General features: G+C 37.7%; 1 protein-coding gene across 3 annotated transcripts in view; it reads right to left on the bottom strand.

Moving 5' to 3' along the window:
* ZNF385B (zinc finger protein 385B) overlaps positions 1-24,419 on the bottom strand; it is a 161,325-nt gene that overhangs the window by 117,336 nt on the left and 19,570 nt on the right. Inside the window, exon 2 of one of the 3 annotated variants that reach the window (XM_086615480.1) lies at positions 24,062-24,201. The exons of the other annotated variants lie outside the window; for them this stretch is intronic. Within the exon in view, the coding sequence (XP_086471606.1) occupies positions 24,062-24,086 (25 nt within the window). The 5' untranslated portion in view covers positions 24,087-24,201. The remainder of the gene's footprint in view (positions 1-24,061; positions 24,202-24,419) is intronic. 3 annotated transcript variants of the gene reach the window in all.

Raw genomic sequence — 24,419 nt, 5'->3', positions numbered from 1 at the left:
CCCTACTTTACTCATGTGAACTTTATTATTGCAATATTAGTTACTGGTTTTAGCTAAATAATTTCCTCTGTTATGTGTTAAAATAAAACAACATGACAACAAGACAGACCATAATAAAATGGCAGCTGATTCACCAAGACCTTTACAACTTATTTTAACTTTTTTATGCAGATGAGAGCTAGGGCTAGCACTTGCACTTATATGAAAAAAGCCATAAAAATAAGTCACGCTAAATGATAGTAATTCAGGAAATGAGAAACTAGACCATTTATACAAGAATCTACCTTAAAATCTAGACATAGCCTGCTGCTCAGATGTCTTCATGAAATGAACCGAGCAGAGGTTGATAAGACTGTCTTTCAAACATCCCTACTACAATAACATGTAAGAGGTCAAGTTTACTTGTCAATATTGTTAAAATAGACCTTTAATACTGCTCATAATCGATGGAATTTTTATATAGAAGCCTTTACATATTGTTATTAAGCTCACTTGAACTAGAAAAAAAATAATGGTAAAAATACAAGCTTTTTCCTCCCTTTATACCTTCTGTAAGTTGGTTGGTTTTGGTTTTTATTTTTGTTCCTTGCCTGTACAAAACATGATATGCTTAAGCATGCTTAACCATGTTGCTGAAGAGGCTACTAATGTGCAAGTTCCCAAGGGCAGAGATATTTACATAACTTAAATCCATAACAAACAAAGCACAATGCTCAAACCGTTTTTTAAAATATATTTTATATCATTATATATTATTACGTAGTTTCTGTGGGGTTTTTTTCTCATCTTTTTCGTAAGAACAAAACACTTTGTGCTTTAACATAATTTCCCCTCATCTCAATTGACTTGAGCAGCTTTCCATCATGAAAGCCAAAAAAATAAATGGTAATTAAATATGGTAATTACAGCTGCTCTGGACTTTTTTGTCAGCTACAAGTTTGAGAATCGGAGATGCTTTTGCTTAATAAAGTAGCTGCTGCATTAAAATACGGCTCATTTAACATCAAATCTTTTGAAGGAGTAAGGGTAAAATATTTAAGAAAGTTTTCCCATAATAACCACTGGCAAAAAATGTTAATTATGCTGAAACTATGAGATCTATTTTGTCTTATTTATTCTCATCATGAATCTTCATTCTGAAACAGATACAGTTGTTTGGAAAACCGTAATTACATTATCCCTTGGTGCCTCTTGATCTTATGCTGACTGCTCTGATAGTTAACATTTACAAGAGAGCAATAACCTCTTCATCTGTAAAACACCCAGCATCCAAGTTTTAACAACAACATTATGCATGAAGGTGAAGTTCACCATGCCATGTGGGACCTGCAAATTGGGATGTAGCTTAATATTAGCTATGTGGAATGCTGCATACTCGCTTTTCTGTCTGGATTTACAGAAGCTGTGACAATTTTGAAATCAATTAATGATCTGTCACAAAAGATCATTCCCTCAGATGATTCTGTAGCCCTACTTTCCCAAAAGTAGAACATCTTCCTTGCCAGATAAATGTATCCACAGACATGCATAAACGTATTCCGCCTTAGAAGCTACACCATGAATGCCACAGTGAGAAAGAGCCTGGCTTTTAGATCAATAAGATCCTACTTCTTTTTTCCCCTCCTCAAAATACAGCTTCATCAAGAATTTCTCTTAGGTAGGAGCAAGGATGCCTATTGTAGTTCCAGATGACTTTCAGATCATTAAGAGAAAGATATAAACTATGACAGATGAACTACATTTCAGTCCTGCCTAGATTATATGAATACAATGTTTTCATTGATTCTACATTCATGCAAATGAAAATACATATTAAAGATTTAGAGAATGAACAAAATCTTAAGAGCTTGTTTTTCAGCTCTACATTACTTTCCTTTCTCCTTGACTGGAGACAAACAGGACAGTCCTGCAAACTCTTCAGTCGAGTTTAGAAACCATTAACTAAAACTACAAGGTCACCAAGATAAGAATAAAATCAATAGGATTGTCCTTCTGGGTTCTTTTCAGATAAGGCTAATAAGTCTCTACAGCACATTCTTCTCCACACTGGTTCCTTTTTATTCAAATATTTACCATGGTTGCAATTTAACTTATGGTTTGCTTTGTAAGGTGCCAGTGTTCTGGTTTTGACAATAGCACCATTTCTTGCATCTGGTGGGACTGCGCTGCTGTAAGGCCTTGCTCAGTACACGCATAATCCCAATCAAGCCTGGGTAATGCATGGCTTGCTGAAGAGAATGGGAAAATAATGCTCAAATAATGGAAGACAGCATCTGGATGTTACAGTTATGACCACCATTATAAGCCAGAACGAAAGTCTGCATTAGGTTTGATGCTAATTCATTAAACACAAGTGGAGAAATTCAATGTTCTCGAAATGCAGCCAACGATGACCCCTCCTGAACAGACACACTGCACACACAGCCTGGTGAAGGGGCCGGACTCCAGACACCACCAGAGCTCACGCGCACAAGCTAGTGGTGGGAGAGCTCTCATCAGACGATGACGAGCACTAGCCTAGCTTATGTTTAGATGTTGAATAGTAACTTTTAAGGTCTTTTGCAACGCAGTCTCTCTACCCCTCTGGCCAATCCCTCTGCTGATAATGTGAGCATCAACTCATTCATTTCTCACAAGAAGATCACTCCTTATGCCACCTCTGACACTGGAAATTTCTGTCTAATGGTCACCCTGTTTGCCATCATAAATCTTTAAATGGATTATTTTAAAGAAGCTTTCACCTCCTAGTAGCTAGGTAGATGGTTCACGAAGGGATTAATATTTAACCTATTTATACTATACAGTTTGTAAAAAGGCAACAGCACTATGTATCTGGACTATATAAACATCAGGTATTTCCTACATAATCTTCTTTATTTCGGCCTATAACCATGTTCCTTCCTTCTGTCTGTGATCTCACGCTTCCTGAGCCTGGTTTTAAAGCACCCTGTAAATCAGGAAATCAGTACTGTCTTGTGCCCGCTACCACTGGGGAGCCTTCCGCAACACAGCCCTGACTCCCAAAATACAGAAAGGGCATGCAACCTTTTTACCAGGGTACTGATGTCACTGCCATGAACATAAGATACCAAAAGTAAGCATTTTGGGAAAAAATGAGGAAAATTTAATAGTCAGATGTAAAAACTTTGCATTATTTCATAGAATCATAGAATCGTAGAATCGTTAGGGTTGGAAGGGACCTTAAAGATCATCTAGTTCCAACCCCCCTGCCATGGGCAGGGAAACTCTCCACTACACCAGGTTGCCCAAAGCCTCATCCAACCTGGCCCTTGAACACTTCCAGGGATGGGGCATCCACAACTTCTCTGGGCAACCTGTTCCAGTGCCTCACCACCCTCTGAGTGAAAAATTTCTTTCTTATATCTAATCTAAATCTGCCCTCTTTCAGTTTAAATCCATTGCCCCTTGTCCTATCACTACACGCCCTTGTAAAAAGTCCCTCTCCAGCTTTCCTGTAGGCCCCCTTTAGGTACTGGAAAGCTGCTATAAGATCGCCCCGGAGCTTTCTATTCTCCAGGCTGAACAGTCCCAAACACAAATTTAACACAAAGTTGTTTACTTTGAGGACTCCTCCCATCCTTTCAATAGCATATAACATGTAATAATGGAGTGCCTGCTCAATTGAATCTCATTTAATTAAGTGCTTGTAAAAGAATTCAGAAAATGTGCTACACAAAGTATACTAATAATATTTGTAAATTCAAATGAAAATATAGCATAATGCCTATGGATAAATTCACATTTTATTTATATAAGAATGTACATAATGTCATAAAAGCAACATTCACGTTTTATGTAGGAAGAAACTGATTTTCAACATCAACAACTGCAAGGGGAACAATTCCCCCAAAACATATTTGAACAACACTGAAATAGTATAAAAAGATTATATTTTCAAAATTTATTTTGTAAATAGTTATGGAAGTAATTCAGCTGTTTGTTCTGATGCAGAGGTGCGTGTTTTACACATGCTGGCTGGGAAAAAACAACAAACCTATGATTTCTGAAACTCTCAGAGTTTTAGAGTTATAAATACGGTAAATGAACTGAAACATCCTGTTAATATTTGGACCTCAAATACAGATGATAATTAAGTAGATTAGTATTACACAGAACCTTTTGGCTTCCCTTTGGTTAATTTGGATTAATGTAGATTTATTTTTAGAAATAAGAGCAAAGAAAGTTTCTAAATGCTATGTAATTCCAATCAGCCACATATTAACTGACTACATAAATCTTACGGAAGTAATGAGTTAAATTTCAGTACCAGAAAGCCTGCAAATATTCCTCAACTAAATGAAATTTGCCCCCCAAAATGTGCACCTAGCATTGTAAAGATTCAAAGCCTTTTGAATGTTCTAGGTTCAAACGAAGGGGGGAAAAAAGCTGTTACTCTAAGAAATTTATACTTTTAATAAATGTGACTATTTAATGAGAAGAGAGGATAATTAGGAAATATTGTAGACAGTGTGTAAATACAATTTCTCACACAGTATGTAGATTTTGGTGTATCTTTGTGTAGATGTAACAATAAAAGGCATGCAGCAATGCTACATCATTCACATCAATCCAGGGCAGACATAACACTTGCCATTTCAACATATAATGCAAACTTCAGCAAAGCAGTTCCATTCTTTCTTTCGAAATTATTCAATGCAATAAGATTGGATACAGCTAGGATAAATAAACCTTTAGGTTTATAAACCAATTAGGTGATCAAATTTTTAGATTTTATCACCTAATTTCAAAACTTATATGTAACTAAAGAAGAGAGAAAATGTCACTTGAAATTTTAGTAGTACTGCCAACACATTTAGACACACTAATAGAGGTCAAAGTATTTTAAGTATGAAAAATCCAAAAATCTTCTACAGCACTGTAGAAATTCAATCTACTACTTTAGCCTTTATTTAAACAACTTCGGTAAATGAAAACAGAATCTAGAAACACATCAAAAGTAAGTCATTCTCCACCAACTGTGTAGAGCTTAATCATATCAATACCTCTTTGAATAGTTTTTGATGGCAGCACATCTCAATGAAATTGCATGTCAGAGCCTTACGTAAAAACACGTAAGTAGACTATCAAAGCAATAAATGCATAAAACCACTCACAAATCAAGAGAATTAGCTGACTAATGTGAGCTACAATCTGAACAAAGTTACACCAATTCATAGCAGTCTCCGAGCATGACACACTGAACATTCAAATTTTCCACATCACACTGAGGATTTGCCAATAAAAGCTAGAGAACAGCACTTTGCTCACAGAACTCGCTTCAGTGTTTGACCTTGCTCTGATGTACAACTCCAATGGTAACCAGTACCAGAGGTGAAGCTCCAGAGTACAAGACACTGCACTGGTTTTACTGCCTTTGAGGTACTGAAGAGAAACCCACATTTAATCATGAATCTTTAAGACAGTTACCTAAAAACTTAAAATTAAGCTCTGAAGTGCTCTGTTGGGTTGCAAACTCAACACCTTGCCAGCTTAAGACCTTGCTGAAACCCAGATGTATGCTGCTTTGTTTAACCATTAAGCTGTTATGCACAGGATGAACTATCATACAAGTTTACCTTGAGTTTTCTTGGCCTTGCTAATTTTAATATCCGTATTGCTGATATGAACCTTCAGCAGGTTTTCAGTGAAGACTTTTTTTTTACCCCAACGGTAACTTGAAGTATAGTTTTTACAAAAAACCCAAATAAGTGCATTGCATATTAACAGATGAATTGAGGCTCACATTATTACGCAAGAAACATCAGGTTTTTTAAACACAGATTGTAAGCCACCATGCCCTGTGGTATCACATTTATATGATAAGATTATCATATTACTAGTTACTGTAGTCTGTCACAAATTAAAGTAGCTATTGACTCAAAACCCAGGACCTAATTCAACCATAATGTATAATTTCACATTATACAGGTTTCTGCTAATTTATTATTCCTACATTAAGATAGCTTAGTGTTTTCCACGTGTTTGAAGACCATCCAATCTGACTAAAAGCAGAAGTTTCAAGATCTTCAACTCAATACTTTGTACACTACCGTCTTGAACGAGGAAATCAGGAACACATTTCTGGAGTGGAAACGGTTTCTAGACTCCTGGATAAAACAAGTGAGCCACAGAAACTTTCCCAGAGGTGTACTCAGTAGAAAGCAGCTAGGCAGCAGACAATTTTACAAACTTCTCAGAAATCTGAGAGGCTGAAATGCAGACTTCTAGATGTGCAACACGTGGATTTGCAACTCCACTTTAGAGAGACAGAATGTAAACATTAATTAATGATGGCAGTCAGCACAATCTAATGTTTGTTCTTGTGCAAAAGCTTAGCCGTGCACAGTATTTTTGTACGATAAACGTGGTGATTCAGCTTGAGTTTCAAGAAGTGGTAACTTGATCGCAGTTATGTTGGAACATTTTATCACAGATCTAATTTTGCAAGTGGTAATTCTCCTTTGATCAGTTGCTAAGTTGAGAAGATAACTGAGGGACAGTGAATATCTGGAGGCAACTATACAGGACACATTCAAAATACAGACAAGTTATGTAAACAAGAGCAGCTCATCTTTAAAAACTCGGAATTGCAGTACTCCCTATAAACAGACTAAGCACCAGCAATGCCACCACAGCGTGCTAATCATGTGCACACCCTTAAAGAGCCATTGGTGGGCCAAGATTAATAACATGCCAGAAAAAGCATGTGAGGAATAGACAGCAACACCTGCCATGGATACAAATCAGCCTACCTAGCTTCTATTTTCAGCAATACGGTGCTTAACTGCCACATTTGGAAAAGACAAAAGAAAAAAATCAGTTTGTTTTTGTGAACTATGCAGAATGTTAAAATACCTATTCAAAACAATCTAGACAAAGTTCGACTCATGGCAGAGGAGCTAGAGGTTTTATTTGGCAGCACGAACAAAACAGTTATCTAGACACAGGTCATTTCACACAAGAAGAGAAGCTCTGCTACCTCTAGCACTTGAAGAGATGCAGAAAAGTCTTAACCTAACATATTAGAATCATAGAATCGTTAGGGTTGGAAGGGACCTTAAAGATCATCTAGTTCCAACCCCCCTGCCATGGGCCCGGAAACCCTCCACTACACCAGGTTGCCCAAAGCCTCATCCAACCTGGCCTTGAACACTTCCAGGGATGGGGCATCCACAACTTCTCTGGGCAACCTGTTCCAGTGCCTCACCACCCTCTGAGTGAAAAATTTCTTTCTTATATCTAACCTAAATCTGCCCTCCTCTGTCTTATATTAAATAAGGCAGGGAGTCGCTGCCTCTACAAATGCAGCTAAGGACCATCTTAGTCCTTCACAGTATAAAGGCACCACAAAAATGCTCAGCAATATCCACTCCCTCACCCAAAGCCATCTTTGCTCACAAGGAATACTATCTGGAAGGAGTTTTCCTAACGGCATATGAGTCTGAACCTCCTCCAAGATGCTGACAACCATAGCCAAGTTATCATGCTCAATTGACAAAAGTGGAAGCGATGTGAATGGTTGATGAGGGCCATAAAGGTTACTGGGCTGAAAAAAACAACCAAACAACAACTCAACCACAACGCCACAAGTGCGAGACACAGACACACTCAAATTTGTTAAACCTAAAGCCCCCCTGTCCAGCACACCCACTAAAATATACAATATAGCTTCATTTTTTTAACACCTCCAGGCATGGTGACTCTACCACTTCCCTGGGCAATCTCTTCCAAAGTTTGACCACTCTTTCAGTAAAGAAATTTTTCCTCATATCTAGTCTAAACCTCCCCTGGCGCAACTTGAGGCCATTTCCTCTCGTCCTATCGCTAGCTACCTGGGAGAAGAGACCAACACCGATCTCACTACAACCTCCTTAAGGTAGTTGTAGAGAGCAATAAGGTCTCCCTTGAACCTCCTTTTCTCCAGGCTAAACAAGCCCAGTTCCCTCAACCTCTCCTCATAAGACTTGTGCTCTAGACTCTTCAACAGCTTTGTTGCCCTTCTCTGGACATGCTCCAGCACCTCAATGTCCTTCTTGTAGTGAGGGGCCCAAAACAGAATACAGTATTTGAGGTGCAGCCTCACCAGTGCCAACTACAAGGGCACGATCACTTCCCTAGTCCTGCTGGTCACACTATCTCTGATACAAGCCAGGATGCTGTTGGCCTTCTTGGCCACCTGGGCACACTGCTGGATCAATTTCAGCCAGGTGTCAATCAGCATCCCCCAGTCTTTTTCTGCCAGGCAGCTTTCCAGCTACTCTCCCTCAAGCCTGTAGTGTTGCATGGGGTTGTTTTGACCAACGTGCAGGACCCAGCACTTAGCCTTGTTGAACCTCATACAATTGGCCTTGGCCCATTGATCCAGACTGTCCAGATCCCTCTGCAGAGCCTTCCTACCCTCAAACAGATCAACACTCTCACTCAGCTTGGTGTCGTCTGCAAACTTACTTAGGGAGAACTCAATCCCCTTGTCCACATCATTGATAAAGATATTAAACAAAACTGGCCCCAGAACTGAGCCCTGGGGAACACCACTTGTGACCGGCCACCAACTGGATTTAACTCCATTAACCACAACTCTTTGGGCTTGGCCATTTAGCCAGTTTTTTACTTCATAAAACCTCCCTTGCCATTTCCTGCTGTACACAGGAAGGAAGAACTGCACACAAAAAAATGCCCAAAACATCTCAAAGTAATTCTAAAGGCATTCGGTATGACAGTGATAAGGAGCATATAGTGTATATCAGGAATAGAACATGTTATAATGTTATGCACACTTGTTTTAGCTTACATAGACGACTAGCATAGCACTTCTCCACCCACCTCAGTTTTGTACTCTGGAATTATATTTAGTTATTTTTTAATTCTACATGTGTGTATACTACATACAAGCATGTATATATTACTATAAAAGACTATAAATTGAAACACTGGTGATTTAACCCATTGGACAAAAGACAAATAACCAAGTCTTCCTGAAAAATTAGATCATGCTTTGAACAATGTTTTAATAATAGATTATGTCATTTCTTTATCCTGGAAAGCCCAGTTATGAAGAAATAGGCCTTGCATCAGTTCCATGTGCCCATAAAACTGCTTGTAGAACTTGATTTTTTTATTTTTCTGTTCTGTAATAGTGTATGCTGCTTATTGCTAGTATCTCCATGGGATATATTCTCGCACTCAGGTATTTCCTTGAGTTACATTCATGTACTTTAGGTGTTTTCACTTTCAGACATTGCTCAGGACTTACTTCCCTTTTCTGTTTTTTTCATTATTGAAATGTTTAAAAGCCTTTCAGAAGTTTCCTGTGATACAATCTTTACGACCTCCTATAAAAATAGCAGAGGTTTTTTTTATCCATGGCCTTTCTATAAGACCTCAATCTCCTAACATTTGAAAGAACCATGTTCTTCTTAGAACTGCTTAGATCTTATTTTCTTTTGGTGTATGAGATTTATTATGTGTGAAATATTTTAGTGCCTTATTTACTGGCTTCAGTGTCCCATTCTGGGAAAGCAGGCAGATCAGCTATAGGCACCCCTAAAGACAACGATGTTAATGAGTTCAGCTGATGTTCCTACTTTTCCAGCCAATGGAAATGTGAGCCCTGTTCCTGCAAGCAGCATGTTTCCTGAAGCACTGCCCCAGCTCACTCCAAGTGCTCACTACCTGGAGCGAAGCCAGACGTACACCCTGGCCTGCTTCACAAAACTGTTGAAGACTACACTCAGTCGCCTACCAAAGAAAAAGAAGTCATTTATGTTTTCCATAAGCAGAACTACTCAACATAAAACCCAGGTGAGTCATAGAAGGGAAAAAAACAAAACAAAACACTAAAGCTTATTTTCTCCAAGGAAGTGGCTTAAGACAAAGATAGATCCATGATGGGAAAATAAAAATCAGAATCAGTATATTTCTGTGAAACCTTTCATGTAAGGATCTCCAAGTCATTTAAACCCATTAATTCACTGAGCCTTTCAACATGTCTTTTCTTTGCTCACGTAGCACTGAAAAATGAACATGTCACAAATTTGACATGTATAAAGCCAAGAAAGTATATTTTCAAAAAGAATGCTTTGGAAATGGTTCAGTTGCGCACATCAGAAAACACCTTAACAAAGCTAAATTTCCTTCACCCAGCAATACGAAATTGGCCATTCAATTATCAAATAACTGAAAAAAGAATTTATGCAACAAATACCTATGACTAAGAAATTCAATTTCCCCCTTAAGCACAGAGAAATAGATGCCAAACCTGAAAGAAAACATCCTGCTACTAGCTCTCCTTCCAATTATTTTGCCATCCCAGATGTACCGTGTAGTTCTATCAGTGGTCACTCCCAAATTGCTTGGCAGTCTCAGATACTTACATTCTATTTATCTATGATATATGGACCGAATGTTTAACACCATCCCAACATCTCCAGATCAAAAAATAGTTTGACAGCATTTGATAGATGAAAAGAATGAACAGGCAGTGTACCAGGGCAATGATTACGGTGAGCAGCTTACAAATTCGTATTAAAAACCTCCAAATTTATGCAATTGCATATTTATATTTCTATTGAAATACAACAGAAGTCTAAGATTCAGCAAGCATAAGATTTGGACTCTGCATTTAAAATTGAGGACTTGGAATTGGGTTGCTGAAAACCTGGGCATGTGCAACATGCATCACAACCTGAGATAGGGAGTTAGGAGGTCTCTGACCTATCTCATTCTTCATAGCTTGTTAGACTGCGTACTTGTTTTCTGAGGGTGGTTCATTGATTCTTTCTCCCTCTTCAAAAGCAAATGCCCCCATGGCTGAGTTTCACTTTCAAGGCATGGAAAGAGACAACTAGCAACTTGTACAAGAAAAACACGAAGTTCTTACAGCTGTCTCATTAATGTATCAGCTACCTTGTGTTTAGCCCATTTTAAGAAAAAGCAACTCTACCAAAGCCAAAGACTGGCCTACAGGAACACACAAATTTAGTATGCAGCAAAACAGACTAATCTTCAGGAAGCTGTTCTGCTTGTTCTTGTTCATACATTAGCCATTTTTCTACTATGACATAATGAAGCATTGCCAAAACAAACATTCACTTTCATGAGAAACATCAAGAAAATCACTTGACTTCAGCAGAGTGATTGTTGCTAGATCATCCTTTTCTTTCAATTTGCCTTACTGTCTTCATGCATTATGTTTCAAAGCAGATTTTAAAATTTTGGTGATAAGACTTTCCCATAATTCTGTACAAGCCTAGCTTAACAGAACTGTGGATCTTAAGACATGCCTGCAATACAAATAATCATTCAGTTAATTACTACAACATAAAAGACAAGAAGCTCTGAGCAAAACACCTCTCATTTATAAAGATGTTCCTGACGAGTCCTATGCCAAGATAAGGCAGAAGATTTGTTTTAGAAACAACAATAAAAAAACTATAGCGTAATCTAAAATCTTGTTTAAGGTTTCTTTTTGCTACAAGGCTATATTGAACAATGACATGTTTTTTTTTAATCTTGAAATCAAGACAGACAGTACCTACGTATGTAAGATTATCTTATTGGACATTCATTGTATTTTTCATTATAATTCATTATATCAATTTTTTTTAAAGGCGTTTTATTAAGCCTCCATGCTTCACATCCTCTCCCATTCTTATTACCATTTTCATAGCCTATGATGAGGCTGACAAGAAGCAGTGTAGATTTGACAACCAGAAGTGCAAGAATCTAGCAAGAAATTACTATGCAAATGTGTCTGGGAGAAGATAACGTTAATAAATATTTGCTGATGGGCCTTTTGCTCTAGTAGGTGGCACATTTATAATGAAAATTTAACAGTAGTTTAAGCCAAAGATCAGAAGCCTCAGATGTACATGTTGCTGACAGACCACAAAAGAGGAAAAACACTTCTGTGTGTTGTCATTTTAGAGGAACTAAGCCAAGCTTAGTTCTACCTTAGATGAAAACATTCCACCTTCTCATATTCTATAAATGTTTTATTTACCAAAAAAGAAGTCTTTTTGTCCAGCAGCTACTAGCAACTTCCGAAACTGCATTTCAAAATACTGATATGAAGCAGAATAGGCAACATTAGGTTTGTCATATAAAAAAAAGGCAGCCTGAACAGTTATTTATAAAAAACTCCCAACTTACACATGTTAAACTTAAGTTAATTCTGCAGCTAAAGGAACGTAAGTCACAGGAAAGCACACCACATTTTTACTGTAGAGGAAAATCAGTTATAGACTGCAAAACTAAAAGAAAAACGTAAGAGAAGGGGAGAAAATATTACCATGTGATTACATAAAATTTCAATTTAGACTACAAGAGTGTAAGATGATGTTTCAGATAAAAAAAAGTAACCTAGCTGGGCTAACTAAACTTCAGTAGGGGGAACTAGAAGGAGGGCTTACAGAACAGGTAAAAAAGCAGACAACTCAGTAGTGACCAGCCTTCCCAGACATTCGATGATGTGCAGAACTCTACTTCTGTTCTAGTTTGAATGTTTCCACTTTAGATACTGCTACAAAACAACTTCCTTTTTTAATTCAAACCATGCTGTGATTTTCAGTTCTTAAAATACAAAAATCACAACATATTTTTAGATTTATTCATGAACAGCACTCTCAAAATCCTCAATACAGGTACACATATGGATCAGGGGTCATCTTGACACAGAAGTGAGAAAAGCTTAGATAAAGGTCAAGTTTGTAAGCAATACAGAAGTTGCAGAAATAATTCCAAGCAATACTTAAATTCATACAGCTTTTCACTCCCACTTCTGTGGCAGAAAGTTTGGATCAGGAAAAAACACACAACGTATTCTAGCAGCACTCTCTTTGGAGTCAGAAACCCTGAACACCAGCTTGCAGGGTATTAGAAAGATTAGTATTATGTATTAGAGTCACAGGTTTAAGAGCAAGCCTGTTAACAGTGACACCTTGTCAAGACAGTTTTGTGCAACTAAACTGTAAGCATTTTACCTTAAGTAAAACAGGAAGGAATTAGTCATCTGAATAAATTAGCATGCTTACACTGTGCTTCCACTCTTACCACAAACTACAGAAAGAAGTCTTTGTGGATAGATGGGTGTGGGTGCAGGGAACATGCACCAAAGGAGTTAAAGACATCCCAAAGATAATCGTCTGAATATAATTCTCTATGATATTGTCTCTAAACAATGGGGAAAAAAGAAGTGGGAAAAAAGACAATGGCCAATGGGCATGCTTGTTAGGCGCTAGCACTAGTGTATCAAAAAAGATAAAGACTTCAAAAATTATTTATGCGGTTAGATTGCAGACATTCTTAGCTCCAAAACTTCATGTAAAATTGTAAGAAAACATCTGTCAGGTAAATCATATATGCAGTGTCTTTACAAGCTGGTTAGGAAATAGGCAGGAGATTCTGTATTCCTCGTTTTCTGTGTCTTCAGTGAAGGTATGCTTTAGATAAATAAAAGTCTGTGAAATAAATACCAAGAAAATTAAGAGAAATGATAAGCACACATCACATACAGGAAATCAGATTAAACTACACTACCCCAATCCCCACATTGATATTAAGCTTCATGCATTTGGAAAAAACAAACAAAAAAAACCCCACAAAACACAATCAGTAAAATAACTTTGGGTGACACAGGTCACTGCACATCCTGGATGATATCAAGAAGTGGACGTAGATCTGCTGCATAGCTGCCTTTCAGTATTTAACACACAGTTTTAGAAACAGAAGCCCACCTCTACAGAAGAGCAGAACAAGCAGGGTATACCACAAGCAAGGCATTTGACCTGGAAAACTGCTGTCCTTTCACAAGTGCTCACTGAGAAAAGCGTGATCCTGCCAGCTGAAAATTAACTGGAGGAGAGGAAGAGACAGCAAAAGTCCAGAAAAATCTCGGGAAGTATTGATATCATGCTCCTAACTTGATGCTAAGAAAGAGAGCTTTATGAACTCAGTTCTGGCTGAAAGAGGATTTGTTACTCTTAGGAGTATGCTGCGCAGGCTTTAAAAACCAGAACCCAACAGTCCACTATTGTGCAGGCGAAGCTGTCATTCTGATTCATCGGAGAGTCACTGAGAGCACTGATGCAAACCATGTTATTAAAAGAAAAAATTAATACTACTCTTTTCAAATGTTACACAATCTGTGTTTGTAATTGCACACTTAACACAAACAGTGCTGGACTTTCAAACATGCTTCCTTGCTATTTTAAAAGGAAAATGTGTCTAATAATAGGGGGGTTTTAATAGCAGGGAAGAAAAGGCAACTCCTGGCTCATAATCAGAAAATTCAAATTGGCAGTAAGATGCAGTTCTTAACTGCAAAGGTAAAAGGTTATTTGGACAATTCAACAGTGTAACAAGTAAATTCATCACATCCTGAAGTCCTTAAATTGAACATGGATGTGTCTCTAAATAATGTGTTCTAGTTCAATTGCAGATTTATTGGACTTAACAGAAAGCAATGGTATGTTAGGGAAAGCAATTTCTCCTACTGAAGGAACTAATGCTTGAGATTACTTTGTCTGGTATTGTACAGGAGATAAGGCTCAGTGATTCCTTTGGTCCTCAGAGTCTACAAGACCCAGTGGATGCACTGCTTCTGATTTTGTTTATACCAGAAGAGTCAGGCTAGACCATACATGGCTTGCGAATTTGTTGACTTCAAAATTTATCGGTAACAAGTTCACTTTGATTAGTGTAACAAGAAGATTTTTCTCATTATTCTGAGTTAATTGGTAGATGTCCCTTCAGACTTCACTTCATTCTGGCAGCTTATTGCTCCACACCACAATAGTACAGTCATGTTTCACTAATGTTCAGCAACAAGATCAAAGGGAGGGGGGAAAAAAAAAAATAAAAGACGTTCCTCAAAGAGTCTTCCACTGCATGTCTGTGCTCTTACTGGTTGTTGCTCTAACAACTACATAACACCTGAAACCTTGAGTTTGCAATACAATTTCTACTGACCCTAGAATTCCATTAAAGGTAAGCAATAAACAACATGTTCATGCAATAGATGGCCTAGAAATAATATAGCAAGCAAAGGGACTGCAATTTCAGGATATGTAGCGTATTTACAGCAGCACATCTGTTTCTCACAGATTATCACCACTCAACTACCTACTAAAAGCTGCTATTTTGACATATTATAGGATATATCATTTCTAGCTACATGTTTTTGACCACTCAAGACAAAATAAAAACTGCCATTTTTTTCATCCAGATTCCATGCATGCTCCCTGTCCTGTACATAGGCACCTCATCTGGTCTTTCTAAACTCTGAATGTTTTTTCAGTAGCATGCTTTTGCCACAAAGGGATTGTTGTCGAGCAAATGAAGCAGGACCTCTTTCAGAGGGACTGGATCAGCTCCCTTCTGCGTAGTGCATGGCTGTGGGTTCGGGGAATGATAACCCCTTGGTACAGGATGGATGAGAATCCGAGCAGTCAAACAGCCTGCTAATCGGCAGCCAGCAGAAAGAACACACTTCTGTTCTCCACGCCGTAGTTATTCAATTAATGCATGACAATTTCTGTGATTAGGATTCTTATCTTAGTTATTTAAAGCAGTTAAAGTAACTTTGATGCATTGCATCAACCTTGCAAAGGGAAGACTTGAAGCAGCCAGGATAATGTGCTCGCTACCTATCAAAGCAATGCCAGGTTTTCAAATGAGGGAAGCAATACAAAGTAGAAATACTTTAAAGCATAGATAGCTTTATTTGCCCAATTCAACCATGGACTTCAAGTCTGGATAATCATAACAAATATTTCTGAAGTAAAACTGTAAAAAGATGGAAAAATAACTGCATTTAGTCTAAGACAGAAAGCACGTGCCTGTCATTCCATCACCTCCCAAGAATTTAAGCAAAATATCAGCACATTATGATTGTAAACACAGCCTGTCTTTGCCAGGGTAGATGTCCAGTGCAATAACGTGCAACAGATGGGATCATTATCCACTAAAACCTGCTCATTTCTTTTGCCATTGGAGTCTGGACATAAAATGCTATTGAAATCTATAACTTCAATTTCAAATAGGTCTTTAAATTTCAGTGATGCTTGGTATTCAATAAATTAACACCCCTTCGAATATATTTCTTGTATATAAAAGACCACCACATGAAGAAACCTATATCAACGATTAAAGAACTCAAAGATTTTCTTCAAAAGAGGCTTCAGTAAAGGCGGCTGGAAGTTTTACTTGAAACAATGATAATAAAAACTAAATCAAGTGACAAAAATATTATTTGTAAAGCTATTTTTAACCTTTTGAATTCTGATTTATTTAATTACATGCCTATTATGCATAAAATGGACTTCTGATGATAAAAACCAGTTTGGTATATTAAATTGTGTTTCTGAACACAGAAAGAAAGGTGAGGTACACCACATTTATTCAAACACTAATCTGTTGCTATAAAAATAAAGCAACATAAAATACTTAAAAAATTAAAATGCTTGTGCTTTTCTTCAGAATTATTTTTCTGATGAATTGTATACTTCCTCAAAACAAATTTCCTCCACAAGAAGGTTTCCCAGATTTAGAAATACATTTTAAATTAAAAACCAAAACAAAACTCCTCAAATACACCACAGAATTCACACTGTCTAGAAACTTGCTTCTTCAGTTATGATCAACTTCACCTCAGTTTATAAGCACAGCTGAAGGGGGCAAACCCCTGGGATTCTTCAGCACCTCCCACCTTCTGGGGCAGAGTACTGCACCACTGCATGCCTTTCATTAGCTTCACTTTCTGCAGGCAGAAAAATAAGGGAACTGATCCAAGTAGAAGCCAGAAAGGGAAAAACAGAACAAAAACAAAAAAAAACCACAAATCAAAATCCAGTGTGCACCTCCTCAAGTACTATTTCTTTAGGCCTATCCCCAAAAATATCATGTGTTACTTCTCATCTCTAATGCAACCTTTTTTAAACAGAATTTTCAATGGCCAGTTGTATTTTCTTTTGCTTCAATTCAAACTCCTATTCATGAACTATACCCAACAACCTGTGAACTTACTCGGATGTTTAACCTTAGGTGCATGATTAATCAGCACTAAAGTCTCAGGCAAAGTGTAGGTGTGAGGGTAGCTGGCCCTTGAAAAGTCTGGAACACCCTGACTCCAGCCATGTTGCTGTTTCATTTCACACATCGGGATGCAGCAATGGCTTCTGCTCTCACTAATTCCTTCCTCTTATTTGAATTTATTTCTTGAGTTAATCAGTAAATCATACTTCAGCTCTATCCCAAATCTCTTCCTCTTCACCACTAAGCCTGTTAACATCTTTCCAACAAGTGAGCATGTGCATGAAAAAGTGGGAGAAGAAGCCACGTGTTTAGGTTGCAGAGCACCCTCAGAGCATGGAAATCCCCAGCAGCTTTTATCTATTCTTGCAATAGCTCATTCTGGTTTGTCCCATTTCTCAGAAGACTCCAGTAAGTTTGGGCTTGAAGAATGAATAAACATGTTGTGAACAACATGATCGTTTTGGATAAAAGCTGGTCAAGCTATTTGACAAATGTTTACAAATCAAATATCTCTTTATAAGTTAAAAATTTCAATTATAAAGCTGTACTTGGCAAATCACATCTGAAATTATGTCAAAGATTTCTTTTGTAATTACTTAATAGTTTATATACATATTTCAAGCCAATATTTTCATAAGTTATACTTTTCTCATTTTAACCACTTCTTTGCTAGCGGGTATCCTGATATGTTTATCAAACAACAGGCTGGTTCTGCCTCTCAACTTCATAATTGTTAGTGAACAATATAAAACACTGAGTAACAAATACTATTTGCAACAAATATCTTCTAAAATTTGGGAATTTATAAAGTACATAGCTTTGTCACCCAGACATTCATGGGTGAGTATTTCTTTGTAAAGCATAACTAGATTACCGACTTAATTCATTAGCTGCTGGTAAATTATTACTTTATTGATTTGGATTTTAAGCTTCACTGATTGTCCAGTTGAGAAATATTACCTATAGAGGGATGCCAATGGCATAGACACCATGCAATAATAATAACTTCTACTCTGGAAGTATAGTATATAATTGAGAGAACAATGTCAACTAAAATATTTTTTTCCAGTAAAGGTAATCTGAAGTAATCGCTAAAACAAAGTAATTTCACTTGTTTGTTTTGAGGAAGGAGGAAAGAAAGACATATTTCCCTCGAAGAAGAAATACTTGTTGGGTAGGACAAAACATTAAAATCAGCAAGTGTTGGCAAATGACAAAGAAAACGAAGACGAGACAACAATATTTTTACTTGTTTCTGCCAGATTTTTCCTTGTTTCTGTCAACAGTTATTAACAAAAAATCTGGTACTACACCACTTTCATATAAACATCCTTTATAATTAAGTCTGCAAAAAAACCCGAGCATGTTCTCATAACAATTTAATCCCCAACAAATATGCTTCTGGTGTTCCGGCTCTGGCTTTTCTGAAAGTCTGTGCCGTGCTCACCAGTCAAAGTGACTGAAAAGCTTAAATCTTATTTTCAGAAGTAACCTGGGTACGCAGGTGCCAAGTGCTATATATGTTTCCTTAAAAAAAAAGGTTGCTACAATGATTACTTAATAAATGATGGATTTTTACCATTCAGAGCCTTACTAGAGACGTATCAGGCTTCAGTGGTACCACTAACAAAGCTGGCCGCAATACACTAATTGCAATTCCTAACAATAACCTTCAGTTCTTTCCAACTAGTCTGCTTTTTCTTGATGAAGTGATTTCTGTGACTCTTTATCCAGATGTGCCACTCTAAAGCCTAGAAATCTTCCTCACCTCTTTATTTTCTCTGTGTTCCATTTAAGTGTGTTCTGCTGATAAAAAAAAAAAAAGCCTCCTTTTCTGTTCACATTTAAATGCTCAGTTCCAGAACTACAGTTTCATTCTACCTATTATGAAACAAAATATTTCAGGATATCATCATCGCAAACACTGTAGACTGAGTGAAAGGAGATTGAACATATGTGAAATTTTTTAATACAGTTTGAGCAGAATTTTAAGAATTTCTTAAATTTCTTAACAGGCAATTTTAAGAATTTCTTCCACAGATTTCTTCCCTCCCCTCCTCTCTCCGCTCCCCCTACTACGAAGTATCCTAAAGAAAAAAAATGGAGGCCACCAGGTGGAAGTCACAAACTTCTAATTATGTCATTACAGAACACTTGGAGAGCAAAAGGAAAACCAGCACACTTGAGACCTGCTCTCTCTGTCTCTTCTTCTAGCTCAGTGAAAGTATAAACATTACCCAAATGAACAGTTAACAAAATTAAAAAAAAAAAAAAAAATGAACACACCACAATAATCTCAGAAGTTCCTAGAGCTGAAAACAGCCTTTAACCACCTTAACAGAGATCTCACACCGCATCCAGAGCAACCACATGCACTAACAAGTGGTATCACCAAATGTGTCACACCACAAATTCTTGTCCAGTCAAAAGTCTGACACTTTCACAAGTTGCCTACCAGGAAAAGTTTTGCCAACTGAGCTTTCACAGTTATATCCTTTCCCTCAGGTAGATCCTATAACACACTAGATGAATTTGAAAATCTCAGTCCTTAATGAAGCCGTACTTCTCTATTCACAGAGCATTAAAAAGATTTCCTCATCTCCTCCTGAGATCTGTACTGCTCAATCACAGACAAAAAACTTTCTCAGGGTAGGTCTTGGACCTACTCAGGGCTAAGGAATTTAGCTTTTCATCTGCCCTAACTAGCGGTGTCAATACAAAACCTCTCTCTTTACACCCATACAGATCAAAAAGCACCCTGCTTTTCTCACTTTAAAAAAATATAATAGAATAAAATAAATCCTTACAGGAACAAAAGGCATATGCGAAAGAGGGAAGTTACTCAGTTCATTTTCCCTTCAAAGACATGTTATGAGCACTGCTCAGAATCCAGCAGAACAGAAAGCATATGAAAAAACACACAATTTCTTGGCTGAACATTCTCTATGAGACCTCCAGAACATCTCTGGCTCTTTAGCTTATAGACAGGGAAAAACATACATAAACTCCAGCTTCAGCAGTAGGGCTTCAACAGGGCTGCCACAGTGAACTACAGTTCTCAGTTTACTCAGCTCCTCGGGCAGGAATCATCAGTGACCTTAACTAAAAAAGACAAATTCAATATTTCCACAAAGGGCTCGGCTAGACTTGGGTTCCAAAGTCAAGTGATCAACATGGAATTGCTCACAACCTCATACCACTTCCCCAATCATTTTTTCCTTTTAGCTTACAGTATCCTCTTCTCCTTCATAGAATCATAGAATCGTCTGGTTGGAAGAGACCTTCAGGATCGAGTCCAACCATTCACCCTGCACTGTCAGGGTCCCTAAACCCTGTTGCTCAACACCAAATCCACACGGTTTTTAAACATCTCCAGGGATGGGGACTCCACCACCTCCCTAGGCAGCCTGTTCCAATACTTCACAGCCCTCTCTGTAAAGAAATTCTTCCTGATATCTAACCTAAATTTCCCCAGGCACAACTTGAGGCCATTCCCTCTCGTCCTGTCATTCATAATGTGGGAGAAGAGACCGACCCCCATCTCCCTACAACTTCCTTTCAGGTAATTGTAGAGAGTGATAAGGTCCCCCCTGAGCCTCCTCTTCTCCGGACTAAACAGTCCCAGCTCCCTCAGCCGCTCCTCATAGGACAAGTTCTCTAAACCCTTCACTAGTTTTGTTGCCCTTCTCTGAAACTGCTCCAGCACCTCAACGTCCTTCTTGAAGTGAGGGGCCCAAAACTGGACACAGAATCTCCTTGTATGTAACCTTGCAGTAGAGAAGCTGCTAGCCCCCGAAAGCTCTCAAACTGCTAAAGATCAATATACATTAACAATGATTGCTTCCAAAGGAGTAGAAATTAAAATTATGGTGCCATATGATAATTGGCAATTTGATACATAAAACGGCTCTTGAGACAGTAGAGCTCCCTACCAGGAAGCGAAGTAGTTTTGTCCAGTGTAAGGAGTACACTAGATCTTGCTTCTCACTTTACCTACCAATGTGAAATGGCAGGAGGGGAAATACGCAGCAAAAAAGACACTTGGAAGAGGAAGCAAGATCTCTGAAGCTGAAAGCACCTTACAAAAAACATCATCTTGGAACAAAGAACTAGCCAGCTTGAAATGTGACAAGTTTGTATTCATAGCGATAAAAAGCACGGATAAAAAGAATCCCAAAAAGAAAAAAAGGACAAAGAAAAGAATTCTAGCTGAAGCACTTAAAGAAATAAAACAGGTTTTATATGTCATGGCAGTGACATGTCACACATTGTTTTCCAAATGTTTGTAACAGTATTTTCTGCCTGGTAGCCCTTAAAGACATGCTGAAGAATATCAAGCAAATTTATTCAAAGGTCCTAAAATTACAGCATATTTTTTTTTTAAGTTGGATAAAAAACAAGCTGTCAGTCTGCATCTATTTCGTGACTACAGGATGATCCAAACAACATGGCTCCGAGAAACAAGCTTTGTTGAAGTGATACTCTGCTGCGCCTTCCAAGCATCTCTGACAAAGAGCAGTAGTCTCCATAGCTTCTACTTCTTTCTCCATGATGATGGAATAATAAAAAAATCAGTACACCAGCTAAAGTTTACCTCTTAAGTAAGCTTCTGGAAGCTACAGCCTCTAGCTGCTTCTTTCCCAGGAAGGCCTACCAGTAGCCGACCAGGATGTCTCCTCAGCCCTTAAGAGAAGAAACATTACCAGTTCTAGAGCCCACCACATCCTCCGCTCAAAATGCAGTGTCAAATTTTGCCCCTTGCAGACAGAACTGAGCAAAGAAGCAAATATTGTATCGTAAAAAAATGCTTACTGCAGGATGAAGGCAGAGTTATGGAGACCTATATTAAAAGCAATGCAACTGAAAATTACCTAATATACAAGAGAGATTAATGTAAAGGGGACAAAGTAACTCAAGGGAAGCTTAACGGTCCGCAATGTTAACCACCTTAATCTTTCACTAAGGATAGCTGCTGGTGAGGGAACACTTAGCAACCTGGCAGAGTCAGAATGCCCTCTTCCAAGAATGAAACGTGGGTAAAAATGTTGGCTCATCAAGTTATGAATTATATGTATTAAAGGAGGTTTTACAAAGGTATTTACTAACAACTTATTTTGACTCCTATAGATTTCGAAAGAAAAAGCAAAGTTTGTAACATGTTATAAAGTTGCTTTCTAAAAAGCATCCCTCCTGAAGGTTTAGGGTGCTTTGTATACATTTTTCAAGTGTATTTTGTCCTTGATCATTAAATAAGCACACAAACCAAATGAGCATTGAGGGATAGTAATTTTCCATGTCATGAAAAAAAGCTTATTGCAAAGTGATTATAAAACCCTGTATAAAGTGTAAGAAGGTAACAATAAACTTAATTTTAATCTCATGAAGGACAAATGTATGCTTACAAATGTTATCTGAAAGATTACAACAAAATAACTCCAAAACGTCATCGGAAATGTGAGTTGTTCAGGTCACTGGAGAGAATTTTCCTTTATTAGGGTCTCCCTAGGATCCCCATCACAAACTGCATTTTTGTTGTGGGTTTTTTTGGGTGGGGGGTGTTGTTTTGGGTTTTGTTTGTTTGTTTTTATCTCCAAAGAACACCTTGGCAGAAGCTATCAGCTTTGACAGAATACCAAAATTCTGGCACTGAACCATAAATTGACCATTACCATAAAAAGAACTGCTAAATGAGAAACCATGTGCTCAGTATAAAACTAATTTCATGCTTTCAAAAGCACACAGTGGCTTCTAGCAAGATAGTGGCCCTGGGACTTGCAAAGACAGATTGGCTAATACAAATGGTGTGTGTGCTCCTGATGCAGTCTGCTTAGCCAAGCTTTACATGTACTGGCAGTAAATGGAAATTCTCGAATCTTCTGTCAAACAAATACACACTTATCTATAACTTTAGAGCTGAAAGCTATAAAACAGCTGCCTCATAAATATATTTAGCAGGAAAACGCATGAGCTGTCCTAGTTCCTCATAAAAAAAACCCACAGCAGACTCTACACAGTAAGCATAGACATTTCTATAGCAAGCAAGAAAAACGTTTTAATAAATACTTTTCAGCATCTTTCCTTCTTTTATTAAAAAAATTACTATCGGCAAATGCAAATATAATCATTGCAGGTCCCACCACAAGCTAAACGTATTAGCAGAAAAGCAATGCTTAATAAGTAACTCGAACTAATTTTTTGTGTTCTGCTATAGGTGAAATTCTCAATGAAAAACTTTTTTTTTTTAAACACATAGGTACAAAGTCTATTTAGTTTACGATAATGCTTCTTTTGAGCTTAAAGATTTACTACTAGAACTTCACGGGCTACCTTTAGCACACTATCTGTTCCCTTAAATAAAACTTACTGCACTAAATCTCAAATTTAACTGCTTAGGGAGAAGCGACAGTAATTTTATACCCTTCTCAAAGCAAGCTGTCAGTGCAAATGAATTACTGGAAGCTATCCTGGGCATGACAGGTCATAACTTTCAATATTAACAACGACAGACATACGCAAGATGTCAAATCCAGTATACAATCTATTTCATTCTTTACTTTCTTAGTTTACTGGAGAATCTGACAGCTCTTGCATTTTACATATCATTATAACTATAATTTGAGATTTAACAAGCCAGAAAGCAAGCTCTGGTAAGAGGCATTTAGTCACATTGCTAATTAGCTTCTTTCTATAACAATAATACAGCATCACTGACATGTTCCAAAAACATTTAAAATGCATAGGAAGTCACCTACTGGAAAGACGCCCTCTGCAAACAGCAAGCAAGGAAAGGGAGCTTGCCACATATTTAGAGTTACTTTTAATACTGAAATAAGAAGAGAAGAAAAATATGCATTATACGCCTTGCCATTTTTCTTATCCTTTCCACTGGAATAACTAAAACAGAAATGACATGCACACAGAAATAATGCCAAACATGTAAGCATCCACTCTTAACATCGTATCACAAAGCAATTCAGTGAAGTTTAATAATAAAAAAAATCATGCTCACCTCTACTGGGAAGTCCACTCCACATTATGGCAATACTATTTAAGCAGCTTAAACAGCAACCAAGTTACATAAACAAAACTTCCAGTATGTGACCAATATGATCTACAGTGCTACAGAGACTTGGCTCCAGCCCTGATCATCTGTGTGACAGTACACACTGTTACACCAGTGCAGCCTCAAACCTTCCCAGATGCCGGCTTATTGCATTGCTCATTGAAAATCCTTCACACGCTGGCAACATTTTAGGGAAGGACAAGCACACTCCGAGTCATTTGTAAAGAAAGCAAAGCAATTTCAGTTCTGTATCTTCATGCGTACCGAAACACAGAGCACTGTCAAAGTAGAAGTCTGAGGTGAA

The sequence above is a fragment of the Tauraco erythrolophus genome, chromosome 8 (genome assembly GCF_009769465.1).
Source record: "Tauraco erythrolophus isolate bTauEry1 chromosome 8, bTauEry1.pri, whole genome shotgun sequence".
Classification (NCBI taxonomy): Eukaryota; Metazoa; Chordata; class Aves; order Musophagiformes; family Musophagidae; genus Tauraco; species Tauraco erythrolophus.
The sequence above is the reverse complement of the archived record's forward strand: the minus strand, read 5'-3'. Positions and strand labels throughout refer to the sequence as shown.